The sequence below is a fragment of the Xyrauchen texanus genome, chromosome 24 (genome assembly GCF_025860055.1).
Source record: "Xyrauchen texanus isolate HMW12.3.18 chromosome 24, RBS_HiC_50CHRs, whole genome shotgun sequence".
Lineage (NCBI taxonomy): Eukaryota > Metazoa > Chordata > Actinopteri > Cypriniformes > Catostomidae > Xyrauchen > Xyrauchen texanus.
Window position 1 is genome coordinate 28,015,969 of NC_068299.1, and position 13,952 is coordinate 28,029,920.

The window sequence follows — 13,952 nt, forward strand, 5'->3', positions numbered from 1 at the left end:
TTCCCCTTCTGTCGCTCTCTCCACGTTGTGTCGGAGAAGCGACACTAGGGGACCCATTCCAATCTTGCCATGCGCTGAACCGTGTACGTGAACCGCCGATACAGAGGCGGGCAGAGATTTCATCCAGTGCCGCGCATCGTCTGTACCTGGCTGCACGTACCCTTCCCCAATGCCCCATAAGAACATCGGAATCCTTCTAGTTACCCTGGGAGGGGAACAAGGCGATGTTTGCCAACATGGGAACGGGCCAGCCTGGCTGGGCCTCTTTCTCTCTATGTTTCTCGCATAGAGCAATCACGGCCGGGGCCCTTACACGCATATAGGGAAGGGGTCTTACCCAGACCCTCGCGGAGACCACACCTGCCCTTTTTCTTGGGGAGGAAAAGTGGTAGACACGTCACACGGCCGTCTTAGGGCTCGTGTGGAAAGTATGGTGCGGTGGTAGATCCAGCCTCGAAAGGGGAGTTGCTACAGCATGGCGACCGGGCAGCTGTAACTGCCTAAGGGAGACACGGGGTCCGCTCGTAAGGGGACAGAACCGTGGAATTACACACAGGGGAGTCCGAACCGGAGGCCTTCTTATTTTACCTGTGGAGCCCCTATACCAGTATGGGGTGGCCATCAGGGTACCCGCAGTGGCTTGGGTCGGCGAGTTCCTCCGCTGAACCGCGGACCCGGAGGGCTGGGGAGGAATCGACCAGGGTCCCAACTTCGGAGTGGGAGCCCTGGGAAGAAGGCGACTACTTTACCTTGACGTCAGGAAAAGGGCACTGGGCATAGCGATCCACCCGGCCGGTCGGTTCACGTGTTACCGAGTTCTACGGGCTCGGACCTGAGAAAACACGAGACGCAACCAACTCAACGCGGAGGTTGTAAAACCTCGCGAAGGTGTTGGGTGTTGCCCAACCCGCGGCTCTACAGATGTCTGCTAGGGAGGTGCCCTTGCCAGTGCCCACGAGGACGCAACACCCCTTGTTGAGTGAGCAATGAAAGGGCTGGGTCTGCCTCCTCCCGGGGCAGCGCTTGCAGGTTCAATACCTGATCTCGGAATGGTGTGGTAGGAACCTTGGGCACATAGCCCGGTCGCGGTCTTAGGATCACAGACGTATCTGCCGGACCGAACTCCAGGCAAGTGTCGCTGACAGAGAACGCTTGCAGGTCCCCGACCCTCTTGATGGAGGCAAGCGCGATCAGCAGGGCCGTCTTAAGAGAGAGGGCCCTGAGTCCAATTGATTCAAGCGGCTCGAAGGGAGGTCTCTGGAGTCCTGCCAAGACTACCGAGAGATCCCAGGAGGGAACTAGGCCTGGCCGGGAGGGATTCAACCTCCGGGCGCCTCTCAGGAACCTGAGGATCAGGTCGTGCTTGCCCAAAGACTTGCCATCTACAGGATCGTGGTGGGCGTCAATGGCGGCAACATACACCTTGAGGGTGGACGGGGACAGCCTCCTGTCCAGCCTCTCCTGTAGGAACAGGAGCACTGACTTGATAGCGCATCTCTGTGGGTCTTCAGTTCGGGAAGAACACCAATCTGCGAACAAGCGCCACTTTAGGGCGTGAAGGTGCCTGGTAGAAGGGGCTCTGGCTTGGTTGATTGTATTCACAACGGTTGCTGGTAAGCCGGCTAGCTCTTCCGCGTCCCGTTCAGGGACCAGACGTGGAGGTTCCAGAGGTCTGGGCGCGGGTGCCAGAGCGTGCCCGTCCCTGAGAGAGGAGGTCCTTTCTCAGGGGAATTCGCCAGGGAGGAGCTGTCGCGAGAAGCCTGAGTTCCGAGAACCAAGTCTGAGTGGGCAAGTAGGGGGCCACTAACGTGACTTGCTCCTCGTCCTCCCTGACCTTGCACAGCACCGGTGCAAGAAGGCTCACTGGGGGAAATGCGCACTTGCGCAGCCCCGAGGGCCAGCTGTGTGCCAGCGCGTCTGTCCCGAGGGGAGCCTCTGTTAGGGCGTACCAGAGCGGGCAGTGGGAGGTTTCCTGGGAGGCAAACAGGTCTACCTGGGCCTTGCCGAACCGTTCCCAAATCAGTAGAAAGCAGAGGTCTGTCCAGGGTCGGAGTGTTTTGAGGCAGGCGGGGGTGATCCTTACACGATGCGTGCCGTGGTGCCATGCTTGTCTCGGGACTCGAGTCTGGAGCCAGTGCTGGAGTGGTCTCACATGCATCAACCCCAGCGGTGCGACCACCGCGGAGGATGCCATATGCCCCAGGAGCCTCTGGAAAAGTTTTAGAGGGACCACTGTGCCTGGCTTGAAGGAAGCGAGGCAGTCCAGCACCGACTGAGCATGCTCGCTCGTGAGACGTGCTGTCATTGAGACTGAGTCTAACTCCAACCCGAGAAAAGAGATGCTCTGAACCGGAGTGAGCTTGCTCTTTTCCCAGTTGACCTGAAGCCCCAAGGGGCTGAGGTGCCGGAGCACCTGGTCTCTGTGTGTGCATAGTAACTCTCGAGAGTGTGCTAGGATGAGCCAGTCATCGAGGTAGTTGAGAAATCGCGGATGCCGGCTACTCGTAGCGGGGCAAGGGCCGCCTCTGCGACTTCCGTAAAGACGCGAGGGACAGAGACAGGCCGAAGGGGAGGACTTTGTACTGGAACGCCTGGCCGTCGAACGCAAACCGTAAGAAGGGTCGGTGTCGTGGCAGAATTGAGGCGTGGAAGTACGCGTCCTTCAGGTCTATCGCTGCGAACCAATCTAGATGCTGAGCGCCAGCCAGAATATTTCTCTGCGTGAGCATTTTGAACAGGAGTTTTAACAAGGCCCGATTGAAAACTTCGCAAGTCCAGGATTGGTCGTAAGCCGCCGCCTTTCTTGGGTACAATGAAGTAAGGGCTGTAGAAACCCTTCCTCATTTCGGTTGGAGGGACGGGCTCTACCGCGCCCTTGGCTAAGAGGGTCGTGATTTCTCGCGGACGCCCCTGAAGGGGCGGAGCCGGGCAAACTGAATTGCGTAACCGAGTCGAATGGTCGGTGCAGCCAGCGTGATGCATTGGGAAGCAAAAGCCACGCTTCGCAGCTCTACGCTAGGGGCACCAAAGGGACGAGTATTTTGGGCGTACCGGCGGGGCCTCGCAGCGGGCGGAACAGGTAATGCAGCGTCGGGCGGCCGTTCGCGGCCTGAGGCTGAGGTGCTGAGAATAGACTCAAAGCACTTACCTTGCTCCGCGCACCGGCAGGGGCGGGTTACGTGACTGAGGAGGAGGTCTGATGCTGGCGTCCTCTGGACTTGTCTGAACCGGCTGGCCGGGGACAGTCGTGGGCAGGCGGAAGGCGGGATCGCCGGCGTCCGGTGTACCGGGACTGTCGTAATCTGAAAGCAGATTGCCGTGAGAACGGCATTTGCGAGCCAGGTGACCCAGAGGCAAAGGAAATAGCTCTATTATTGAGAATGTGGAAAATGTAAAAACAAAGGATTCTCCTTCCGGCCCTCCACCGGGAGCGGAGAGGTCTTACCACCTCGGAGCTAGCGTCTCGGTCTCTGGGTCGGTCGTCTCAGGAGCGCCTGGGAGCCTTCCGGGTCCTCGAGGGGGTCTGTGAGGCGAGGGGCGTCCTCTTTCTGCGGGGAGCTCAACGCGGGGCTGAGAGCTAGGCCCGCTCTCGTTAGATGGCGGAGCACCACTTCCTTTCTTCCTTGAAAGCCACAGGAGGATGCCCTCGGCGAGCAGACAGGGCATGACCCCTGGCGGCAGGTTTGCGGCGGGGCAGGACGTGTGACCTGGCCTCCGTCTGTTTCTTCACCACTGAGGACTGCTGGGTGGAGTCGTCAGGTGGTGTCGCCGAATGGAGCTGGGAGACTGGAGAGTTTTGAGAAAGCGTGCTTTGTCTACCTCCTGTACTACGACCAGATCCAGTCCATTTGTTATGTTTCTGGACCACGAGGGTGGACATCGCGTGTCCGAGTGCAGTTCCTGCAGCACATCTTGAAGTGCCTTGGCCCGGTGGACTTGCAGGGAGGGGCCATGGCATGCAGGGGGGGAGCGGTCTGGGACGTTCTACCGCCGAGGGTAGTGAGAGCGGAGGAGCGAGGAAGCTTGGCTCGCTCAGCTCGTTGTGCACGTCCGGGAAGGAACGGGGGTGGCGCGGCTGTGGGCGGCGCACCAGCCCGTGAATCATCAAGCCCGGGGAAGCATAGCGGATCTCCGTGCGTCAGGCTCAGACTGGGCAAGCAGACCCGTAGGTGGCGGCCCAGGCGAGTTATCCGCATCCGATGCCGCTGTGACGCTCTCCGATGCAGCGGTGATGTCGTCATCCAATGTCCGGTAGCTCCAGGGACCGGGCGGCCGGCCGTTAGGCGGACCCGCGCTTATCCCGAGCTCGTGAGGGGAGCAAGCAAGCATGCAGGGGGGGGCGGGGGGTTTCGAGCGGTTTTTACCCGGCGAAACGCAGCCCGCCATTATCCCGGGATCATCTTCATCGCTTGCGGCGCCTGCGTCAATCCCGTAGGAAGGAGGCGAGGAGCGGAGGGCGGCTGAAGTGGCTTTCTTCCTCACAAGAAAGCAGAGATCGCAACGCTGCTGCAGCTATGTTCTCAGGCTGAAAACATAACCCATTGTAGAGCATGCTCATCCCGAGCCCGGACGGAAAACAGCAAGCATGCCGGCGAAACGCTGCCCATCATTGACCCCAGATCGTTTTCATCGCCCGCGGCGCCTGCCTCAATCCCGTGGGAAGGAGGCGAGGTGCGGGGGGTGGCTGAAGCGGCTCTCTCTCACTACAAGAGAAAGCCTACGACCGCAATGCTGTCATGGCTATGTTTTCATACTGTGGGCGGTTTCATACTGAAAACATAGACCATTCATAAAAAACGCTGCCTGAGTGTTTCGCAACCCAGGTACGCCAGGCGGTTTTTATGACAGTCAGAGGTGGGGAGAAATCACCGCCTCCAAAAACTACACAGGGGCGGAAAGGCATCTTCAGAAAGACGCGTCCTGAAAAGGACGTTCAACGCCGCTGTGTTTGCTCTTTTAGAGAAATTTACTCTTTTAAGGAAAATAACTCTTTTAATATACACAGTGTGTATGTGTGTCTGTTGTCAGCTACAAAAGCAGCACCGCTGGTGATTCTGGGACCTAGACAAAATCTCTAGTGAATTCAAAAAATTGAAGCTTGCTGGAAGTAGCTTTCTGTGTAGAATTATATTTCACACAAATGTCAGAACGAGGTTAGAATCTGTGATGAGTAAAAGCAGGCTCCTATGTTCTCTGTAAAGGCCATAAAAGGCTTAAGAATAAACTGGTGTAGTGCAGAAGTTAGGGTTAGGGCCAGAATCCTTATGCTTATTGGTAGGTGTAGGGATGGGCTTTAGGGACCAGTGAGGTTAGGGTTGAGGTGAGCTTTAGGGATAAGGGAAATTCAGGCAGTGAGGAGTCAAAATCTGGCAAGCAGTCCGATTTTTGACACAACACCTGTGTTTTCTTATGGCTTTTCCAATGAGCGCATATGCTGTGTGCATGCCTTTTCATGGTATGATGTCAAAAGCAGAGAATTACAATTATTTAGAATGTAATGTAAATGCGGATTTCTTGCTTTGTCGGGTTTTTAAAACAGCTGATTTTTGGGAGTTATCAGTGTATTGGTGTGCATGTAAATGTGCTCAATGTTTCTTACACTCTCTCTCAGGTTATACGCTGAACGGCAGAAGAATCATTTCCTGGTACATTCAGTGGCATGTTTAGGTACAGAGGTGCACTTGGGTGCATGTCCACTAGAGTTTAACTTTGGCAATGCCACTAAATCCTGCCCTGGAGGCATGCCTGCTGTGGTCAGCTGCATACCTGGGCCCCTGTATGCACAGAACTCTGCCATGAGGAGGAAACTCAAAATTGCGGTAAAGTGGGTTAATATGTATGATATACAGTTGCACCAGAAATATTTGGATTATTTTGGACACTTAAGTCTCTTTTAAAAATGTATGAATTTCATTGCATTAGAAAATGTGTGCACTATATTTCTTTTAAATAAATGGCACTTGATTTATATTTTGTTAATGAAAAGGCATTCATACATTTTTATTAGTGGCATAGCTAAATGTCCAAATACTTTTTACGTGCATTTCCTTAGTGCTACTCACACTACCTCCATTAAACGCCTGCGTCATCCTCTCTTTTTTCTCATCAGCCCTCTATGCGTCTGAAGGGTGGAGCGAAGCATGGTGAGGGCCGTGTCGAGGTGTTGAAGGGTAGTGAATGGGGAACAGTTTGTGATGACCGCTGGAACCTGCTGTCTGCCAGTGTCGTATGCAGAGAGTTGGGTTTTGGCTCTGCCAAAGAAGCCCTGACTGGTGCCCGCATGGGACAAGGTGAGAATGAGACAGAGAAAGAGATACAGAAAATGATTGGCAACCATCTAATAAGCAGGACAAAGTGCAGTCAGCTGGTCATTATAGCAAAATAAACCTCTTCAGAGTGATACAAGACATCTATGAATCGTGTGTGTGTGTGTGTGTGTGTGGGAAAGAGAGTGTGTGTGCGTGTGTGTGAGCGTGTATTTATCACTTTGTGGGGACGAAATGTCCCCATAAGGATAGTAAAACCCGAAATGTTTGACCTTGTGGGGACATTTTGTCGGTCCCCATGAGGAAAACAGCTTATAAATCATACTAAATTATGTTTTTTGAAAATGTAAAAATGCAGAAAGTTTTCTGTGAGGGTTAGGTTTAGGGGTAGGGTTAGGTTTAGGGGATAAAATATAAAGTTTGTACAGTATAAAAACCATTATGTCTATGGAAAGTCCCCATAAAACATGGAAACACAACATGTGTGTGTGTGTGTGTGTGTGTGTGTGTGTGTGTGTGTGTGTGTGTGTGTGTGTGTGTGTGTGTTTTTGAATATGGCTGTTGAATATGGCTGTTTACAAAAATACACGACAATTGTCAGTTAAAATATTGCTTTGTGTGTGCCGATATTTGATTTAATTGAGTGTCTGTGACTCCATTAAAGTGTGCAGTTCTCCAATGCAATTCTCAAACATACAGTGTTTTTATGTGTGTGGGTGAAGTTACCTATACACTCTCATGTTTATATATTTTTCCAAACAGCTGTGTCTGTATATATTATTATACTGTACATACTGTTGTGGATTTGTGCATGCTTGTTTTCTGTAAGGTTTGGGGTCTATCCATATGAATGAGGTAAAGTGCACTGGCCATGAGCGTTCTCTGTGGAACTGTCACTATAAAAACATCTCTGCTGAGGACTGCAAGCACACAGAGGATGCATCGGTCCGCTGTAATGTCCCATATATGGGCTACGAGAAGACGGTCAGAGCAACCCACACAAACTCACACACATACTTTTGTTCTCTTTTGATTATTCATTTGATAAATTACAAATAGCATGTTTATACAATGAAATGTTTACATGTGCAAATTCATGTGTTCATTTTGCCATGTTAATAAGTAATCTACTCACCCTCATGTTTTTCTAATCCGTATGACGTTTTCTCTTCTGTGGAACACAAGAGATGTTAGGCACAATGTTTGCCTCAGCCACCATTCAGTTTGATTCTATGGAAAAAACGATGCAATGAATGTGAATGATGAATGATGAGTTAAGTGTATGGTCTTCTATGTGTTTAGAATATCAACATGAGGGTGAGTAATTCTGATGACAGAATTCTCTTTTTTAGGTGATTTCATGTTAATTGAACTTAGTGCCATGTCTCTGTCGTACTGCCATTTTCAGAGATCATGCTGTATACATCCACTTGCATCTATTGCTAGTGTCTCAATTCAAGGAGAACTCGGCCATGATCAAGTCAATGAATGATGTTGTGCTTGCTATTCATTTTGAAAAGCTCGAATCAAAATGAATGACTGATAATGTTGTGTAACATTATTAATGTCAAGAGACAATGACTGGAACTGATCATCCGTTGTGATCGATGATGATTAATCACAACAGATGAAACATTGTCTTGCAACATTGTTTACCATGATGCATCCACTTCTAGAAACCCTCTTTTATAATCCATTTCTGTATGTAGGGGAGATGGGGGCTAGTTGTCACACGTGAAAGTTGTCACAAGGGCTATAGCTCAGTAACAATAAGATTTGAGTTAAAAGTTCATTTGCTTGTTTTCTCTAGCAGTGGTTATGTATGTTTGATTCAAAACCCTCATACAATTACAAAATTTTAATAATTAAAGAATATTCATAAAATATTTGTTATTTAATTTTTCTATTATACAATATTTGAAATTCTAATATCATATTTTTTAACAGTTTTTGGGTAAACAAGTGAATGCAATAAATCCACACTGGGCTAAATTAACGCAATGGTCATCTAAGATGTTAAAATGTTCTTAGGACCAGGTTTTTATATTATAAATGTCAGTTTGGGGCAGATGATCTCATTTATATTGGGCCAAGCTGTCATGTTTCACATGTTGTATTTTTATACATTTAAATAATTACTGTAACTGTTGTCTAATACAGTGGATGGATAGTTGTGTATGTTACCTAAGATATTTTTTTGTTTCATGAATGCTTGTGTCTCATAAATGTTTTTTTTAAAAGCTGTTAAATAGCCAATAATAACATCTTCAATGGCAGGTTCCCATTGTTACAACTTATCCCACTGAACACATTGAACACACGTTGTCACAAAAGGTCAATGTGTTCAATGAACAATTTTTTTCCAGTGCAATAACATTACAAAAGTTAATCAGCTTTTTGTAGCAAAGATTTAATGGGATTCAAAAACACCCTACCCTGAGAAACGTTTACTGGAGTAAAAAGTGTGACACATAGCCCCAGTCAACCCTATAATCTACAAGCTGAACGCCCCCTTATCTCTCTTCCCTGGTTGTGCCCTGCACAGGTGCGCATCTTAGGGGGGCGTTCGCGCTATGAGGGCCGTGTGGAGGTGTTACATGTTGAGACTAACGGAACCCTGCACTGGGGCCTGATCTGTGGAGAAGGCTGGGGCACTGAGGAGGCCATGGTTGTGTGCAGGCAGCTGGGCCTCGGGTACGCCAACCATGGCCTACAAGTAGGATGCTTACAGTAACAGCAACACACACATGCATGCTAACAATGTCTTGAACTTTCTGCTACCATCAAACAGTCTGATGGTGCTGGCTTACACCCTCCCAAAGCCTTCAGCTTTGAAAAAACACAGAACAACACATGAAAATGCAGAGTCAGTGCATATAGTGCTGGGACAGACAGGGAATACTCCTGCTGAAAAGACCAACATAGCTGAGCAAGAGCACACGTTGTGTTGGTGCAAGGGCGAGTCTAGCCCCTTTTTAGGGGTGCTTCAGCACCCCTAAGAAGGAGCTCAGCACCCCTAAAACCTGGAGTAAGAAATGTTGTTGTTATTCTAAAAATTTTGTTTGTCTTTGACAAGGTTAAATAATGTCCAAAACATACTCCGTGGTTTGTGGTTTAAAATGTATGTGTTAAGGATGAAAATGAAAACACCCCCGCTTAGCAAATGGTGTCATCCTCTTCTCTTCTTCTACTTCTCCTCTGTACCTGCACCGCTCAGCACGACCATCATCCAGCGTGAAACACACGAAGAGTGAGAACCCGTTATGTAGTGTTGCGAATCAACTAAGTTGCTCCAAAGCTGTGTCTCACACTTCTTTCCTTTTACCTAGAGTTGTTCCGATTCCGAAACCATATCGGTGAGTACAGGAGTCAGTATCCTGAATCACCATGGTACAACTATAATAAGTGTTTATTTTCGCACTATTTAAGTCCAGCGGGTCGCCGCCGCTGTGGAGTAGCACAGGACCTGGGTGACTCGTCTATAGACATAAACGGAGAGAAGTAGCGCCTGTTACAGTGTTCTTCCGCAAGACGCGTGCAGTTCTGTTTATTAACTGCTAGAGCGTGAAACAAAAACAGCAGCGCGACAAATAAACTGCTCCATAATGACCTCTGTCTTGTTTTTTGGTTTTTTTGTTCTTCTGAAAAGTGTTAAGCTAAAGTAACAGATAATGCAAACCAGCTATCTGTTGTTGTATCAAATTACTTATCTAGGCAACGGTCTCCTGCTTTTATTTATTTTATTTATTTCAAACCCACAATGGAGAATACAGCTTCTCTTGTGAAAGGAATTTGTGAGAAAGGGAAAGGGACAGCATGCAGGAAGAACCAGGTGAGGAAACAACAACAATAAATTGACATATAGTGAATAGTGGCAAGCAAAACAGTAACTACTCATACTCCTATACTAACTTATTGTCATTAAGTAGCCTATATTACATTTACTTTTTGTAACATTATTTTACACCACATTTGTTCATAATAAAGGAGGAGGAAAACAACAGGGAGAGTCCATAAGGGATGAGAGGGAATTGACTAGTGAAAGAAATGAAGAGACAGAGGGAGTGCAACATAGAGACCACCAAGCCAAAGCAGCAGAGACAGAAGAGAGCTGTTCAGACTTAGGGGATAAGGACACTGGTCCTAAACAGTTAAAGCTGTCTCAATACCCTCATACTCAGTTTGGCACACAAAAAAGAGCCTTTCATGAACCATTTTTTGTAAATAATTTACAGAAGACGAATTACATTTTGTTGTCCAAGTACCTGTTACTTTGTTCAATGACAATAAAGTTGAATCTAATCTAACCAATCTGATGACTGTTGATACAAAAGGAGGCACATGGAGTTAACGGTCAGGAAAAGCAGCCGAGTGAAGAAGGTTTTGTGTTTGTTACAGGAGGCTGTCTGTGTGAACTCTCACAATTAAGCTGGTGCTCTGAAAAGGTCTAAAAAGAAAAATAAATCTGGATTTTGGAGTTAGTTGAACCAATGTTAAAATGATAAAGTTATTTTTCAATAGACATATTTTTTATTTTTGTGTGAAAAGAGGGTGGGTGGTGGCAGTGGGGCTCATTGTGTGCTCAGCACCCCTAAAGCTCTGACCCTAGAATCGCCCCTGTGTTGGTGTCTCACAAGGTTTCTTAATCAGCTAATGTAGCATTGCAAAAAAACAAAATCATACAAATCTAAACTTTAATTGAAGTAAAACAATTGAAAAAGGGGAAATATCTCATTATTAAATAAATATTTTTCTCCAAAACGCACTGGCCATAATTATTGTCACCCTTTATTCAATACTTTTGCAACCTCTCTTTGCCAAGATAACGGCTCTGAGTCTTCTCCAATAATGCATTATGAGGTTGGAGAACACATGGTAAGGGATCTGAGACCATTTCTCCATACAGAATCTCTCCAGATCCTTCAAATTCAGAGGTCCATGTTTGTGGACTCTCCTTTTCAGATAACCCCACACATTGTCTATGGGGTTCAGGTCAGGGGACTGGGATGGCCATGGCAGAACCTTGATTTTATGGTCGGAGAACCATTTTTGTGTTGATTTTGATGTTTGTTTTGGATTTTTGTCCTGCTGGAAGATCCAACAAGGGCAAATTGTAAGCTTTCTGGCAGAAGCAGCCAGGTTTTGATTTTTTATCTGTTGGTATATGATAGAGTCTGTGATGCCACGTATCCGAACAAGATGTCCAGGACCTCTGGCCAAAAAACAGCCCCACAATATTAAAGATCCAGTACTAAATTCCCTAATGGGCATTGGGTGGTACTTTATCTCTGTGTGCGCCAAACCCATCTCTGGGTTTGGAAAAAAGCTCCTTTTTTTGTTTCATCTGACCATAGAACCCAGTCGTATTTGAAGTTCCAGTAGTGTCTGGCAAACTGAAGACGCTTGAGTTTGTAGTTGGATGAGAGCAAAGGCTTTTTTTTCTTGAAACCCTCCCAAACAACTTCTGATGATGTAGGTGATCTCTGATATCTATATATATATAATTATATATATATAATTTATTTATTTTTACTTTTTTTAGACTTTTTGACTCCAAGACCCAACAAATTTATGCAATTCTCCTGCTGATCCTTGGAGATTCTTTGGTCACTTGAACCATCCTCCTCACTCTGTGTGGAGACAATATATACACACGTCCTTTTCCTGTCTGATTCTTAATATCTCCAGTTGATTGGAACTTGTTAATTATTGCCCTGAAGGTGGAAATAGGCATTTTCAGTCCTTTGGCTATTTTCTTATAGCCACTTCCCATTTTGTGAAACTCAACAACCTTTTGCCACACATCAGAACTATATTCTTTAGTCTAACCCACTGTGATTGATGATTAAGGGAATTTGGCCTGTGTGTTACCTCATATTTATACCCATGTGAAACAGGAATGGCTGAACAATTTCTTGTTCCTAGTCACCCAGGGTGTACTAGAAAAATTAAAATATTAATGGTAATATATTTCAGATATATTTTGCTCATAAGAATTTCTAGGGGTGCAAATAATTGTGGCCAACATGAGTTGGAGAACAATATTTATTTACTAATTAGCTATTTCCCCCCTTTCAATTGTTTTACTTCAGTTAAATGTTCGATTTTTGTGAATTTTTTGAATGAAAGATTTTTTAACAACCTTTTTTTTCCTCATTTTTACCAAGGGTGCCAATATTTTTTGGCCACCACTGTATATATCTATGTATCTTATATGTCTTGTTTACTAGTAATATATTTAACATCCTTAAATTTTTTTTTACTTAATTGGCTTTTATATATATATATACATATTCCCCCATTGGCCCCTGGAGGTTTATGTTTACAACAATAAAAAAAAAAAAAAATATATATATATATATATATATATATATATATATATATATATATATATATATATATATATATATATATATACAATTATTATATAAATTATAACTTAATTCATGATTCAAGATTTGATTATTATTATTATTTTATTTTATTTATTCCTCTGTCAATTAGCTTCAGGAGAAAGGCCATGCTGGCTGACCAGCTTTACCATCCAAATTTTACTTTTAAACAGCTTGGCTATGCTGACTTACCAGCTACACCAGCATGGACATTCGTGCTCTTCTACGTTGGTCTTTCAGTAGTAAAGTCTGTTTGTGTGTGTGGGTAAGTAGCGACTGGCAAGAGAGAGACTGGTGAGGTGATCAGGGTAAGATGCATGTGGTTTGACGTGGCGTAGGTTGTGTTTTCAGATGCGTCTGTCAGGTGGGCGCTCGCTATATGAAGGACGAGTGGAGGTGCGGGTGGGACAGCGGTGGGGCAGTGTATGCAGTGAGGGCTGGACCACCAAAGAGGCCATGGTGGCATGCAGGCAGCTAGGGCTGGGTTTCAGCATGCATGCTATTACAGTGAGTACATAACATGGACACACACATACTCTCAGATGCGGCTGTATTATTTCACTAGGCATGTGGTTGTTTTTTAGGTGAAATTTATGATTACGAAAAAGCTGTTTATTAGAAATTAGTTTTTTCAGGAATAAAAGTGGAGCACATTTGTGGTATCTCTTAACAAAACACTGTATAGACTATAAAAAATGAATCACCACTTCATATGCCAGTGTCTATTTTTAGATCATGAAGTTGAAGATTTTTTTTTTTTATCACTATTATCATTAGCATTATGACACTTATGTTCATTTCCTTACATTTACTGTAATGCAAAAACATTTTTATATTACTTTAATTGCCAAGTATTAATAAAGAAATATTGCATAGTATTGCATTATATATAGAGAGAGTACTGTGCAAAAGTCTTAAGTCTTAGGCACATAAGATGTTTCACAAAAACTTGTCTTAAGATGGTTATTTATATCTGCTACTTTAGTGTGTCAATAGGAAATTTAAATGTTAGACTTCCAAACATTACTTTTGCAAATAGCAAAGATTAGAATAGAAACCCCACAAAGCCCCCCAATGTACATCATGTCAGACAGTGATTACATAAAGAGACAGACGCAATTAGCCTAAATAGATAGAAGAACTGTGGTGTGAGTGTGTGTGTGTGTGAGTGTGCGTGTGTGTGTGTGTGTGTATGTATATATATATATATATATATATATATATATATATATATATATATAGTGGGTGAATATGTGGGTGACATTGTTAGATTCACTGAACTGCTCTAATTTAA

At 45.6% G+C, this 13,952-nt stretch overlaps 1 protein-coding gene across 5 annotated transcripts in view; it reads left to right on the top strand.

Moving 5' to 3' along the window:
• The window catches only part of LOC127617536 (lysyl oxidase homolog 3B-like), a 34,865-nt gene that overhangs the window by 14,354 nt on the left and 6,559 nt on the right, over positions 1-13,952 (top strand). For 2 of the 5 annotated variants that reach the window (XM_052089496.1, XM_052089498.1), the window contains 4 exons: positions 5,612-5,819; positions 6,110-6,290; positions 7,096-7,250; positions 8,812-8,982. In XM_052089496.1, coding sequence (XP_051945456.1) covers positions 5,612-5,819; positions 6,110-6,290; positions 7,096-7,250; positions 8,812-8,982 — 715 coding nt within the window. Of the gene's footprint in view, positions 1-5,611; positions 5,820-6,109; positions 6,291-7,095; positions 7,251-8,811; positions 8,983-12,766; positions 13,166-13,952 lie in introns of those variants that run through there. The other 3 variants (XM_052089500.1, XM_052089497.1, XM_052089499.1) reach the window with 3 other exon arrangements.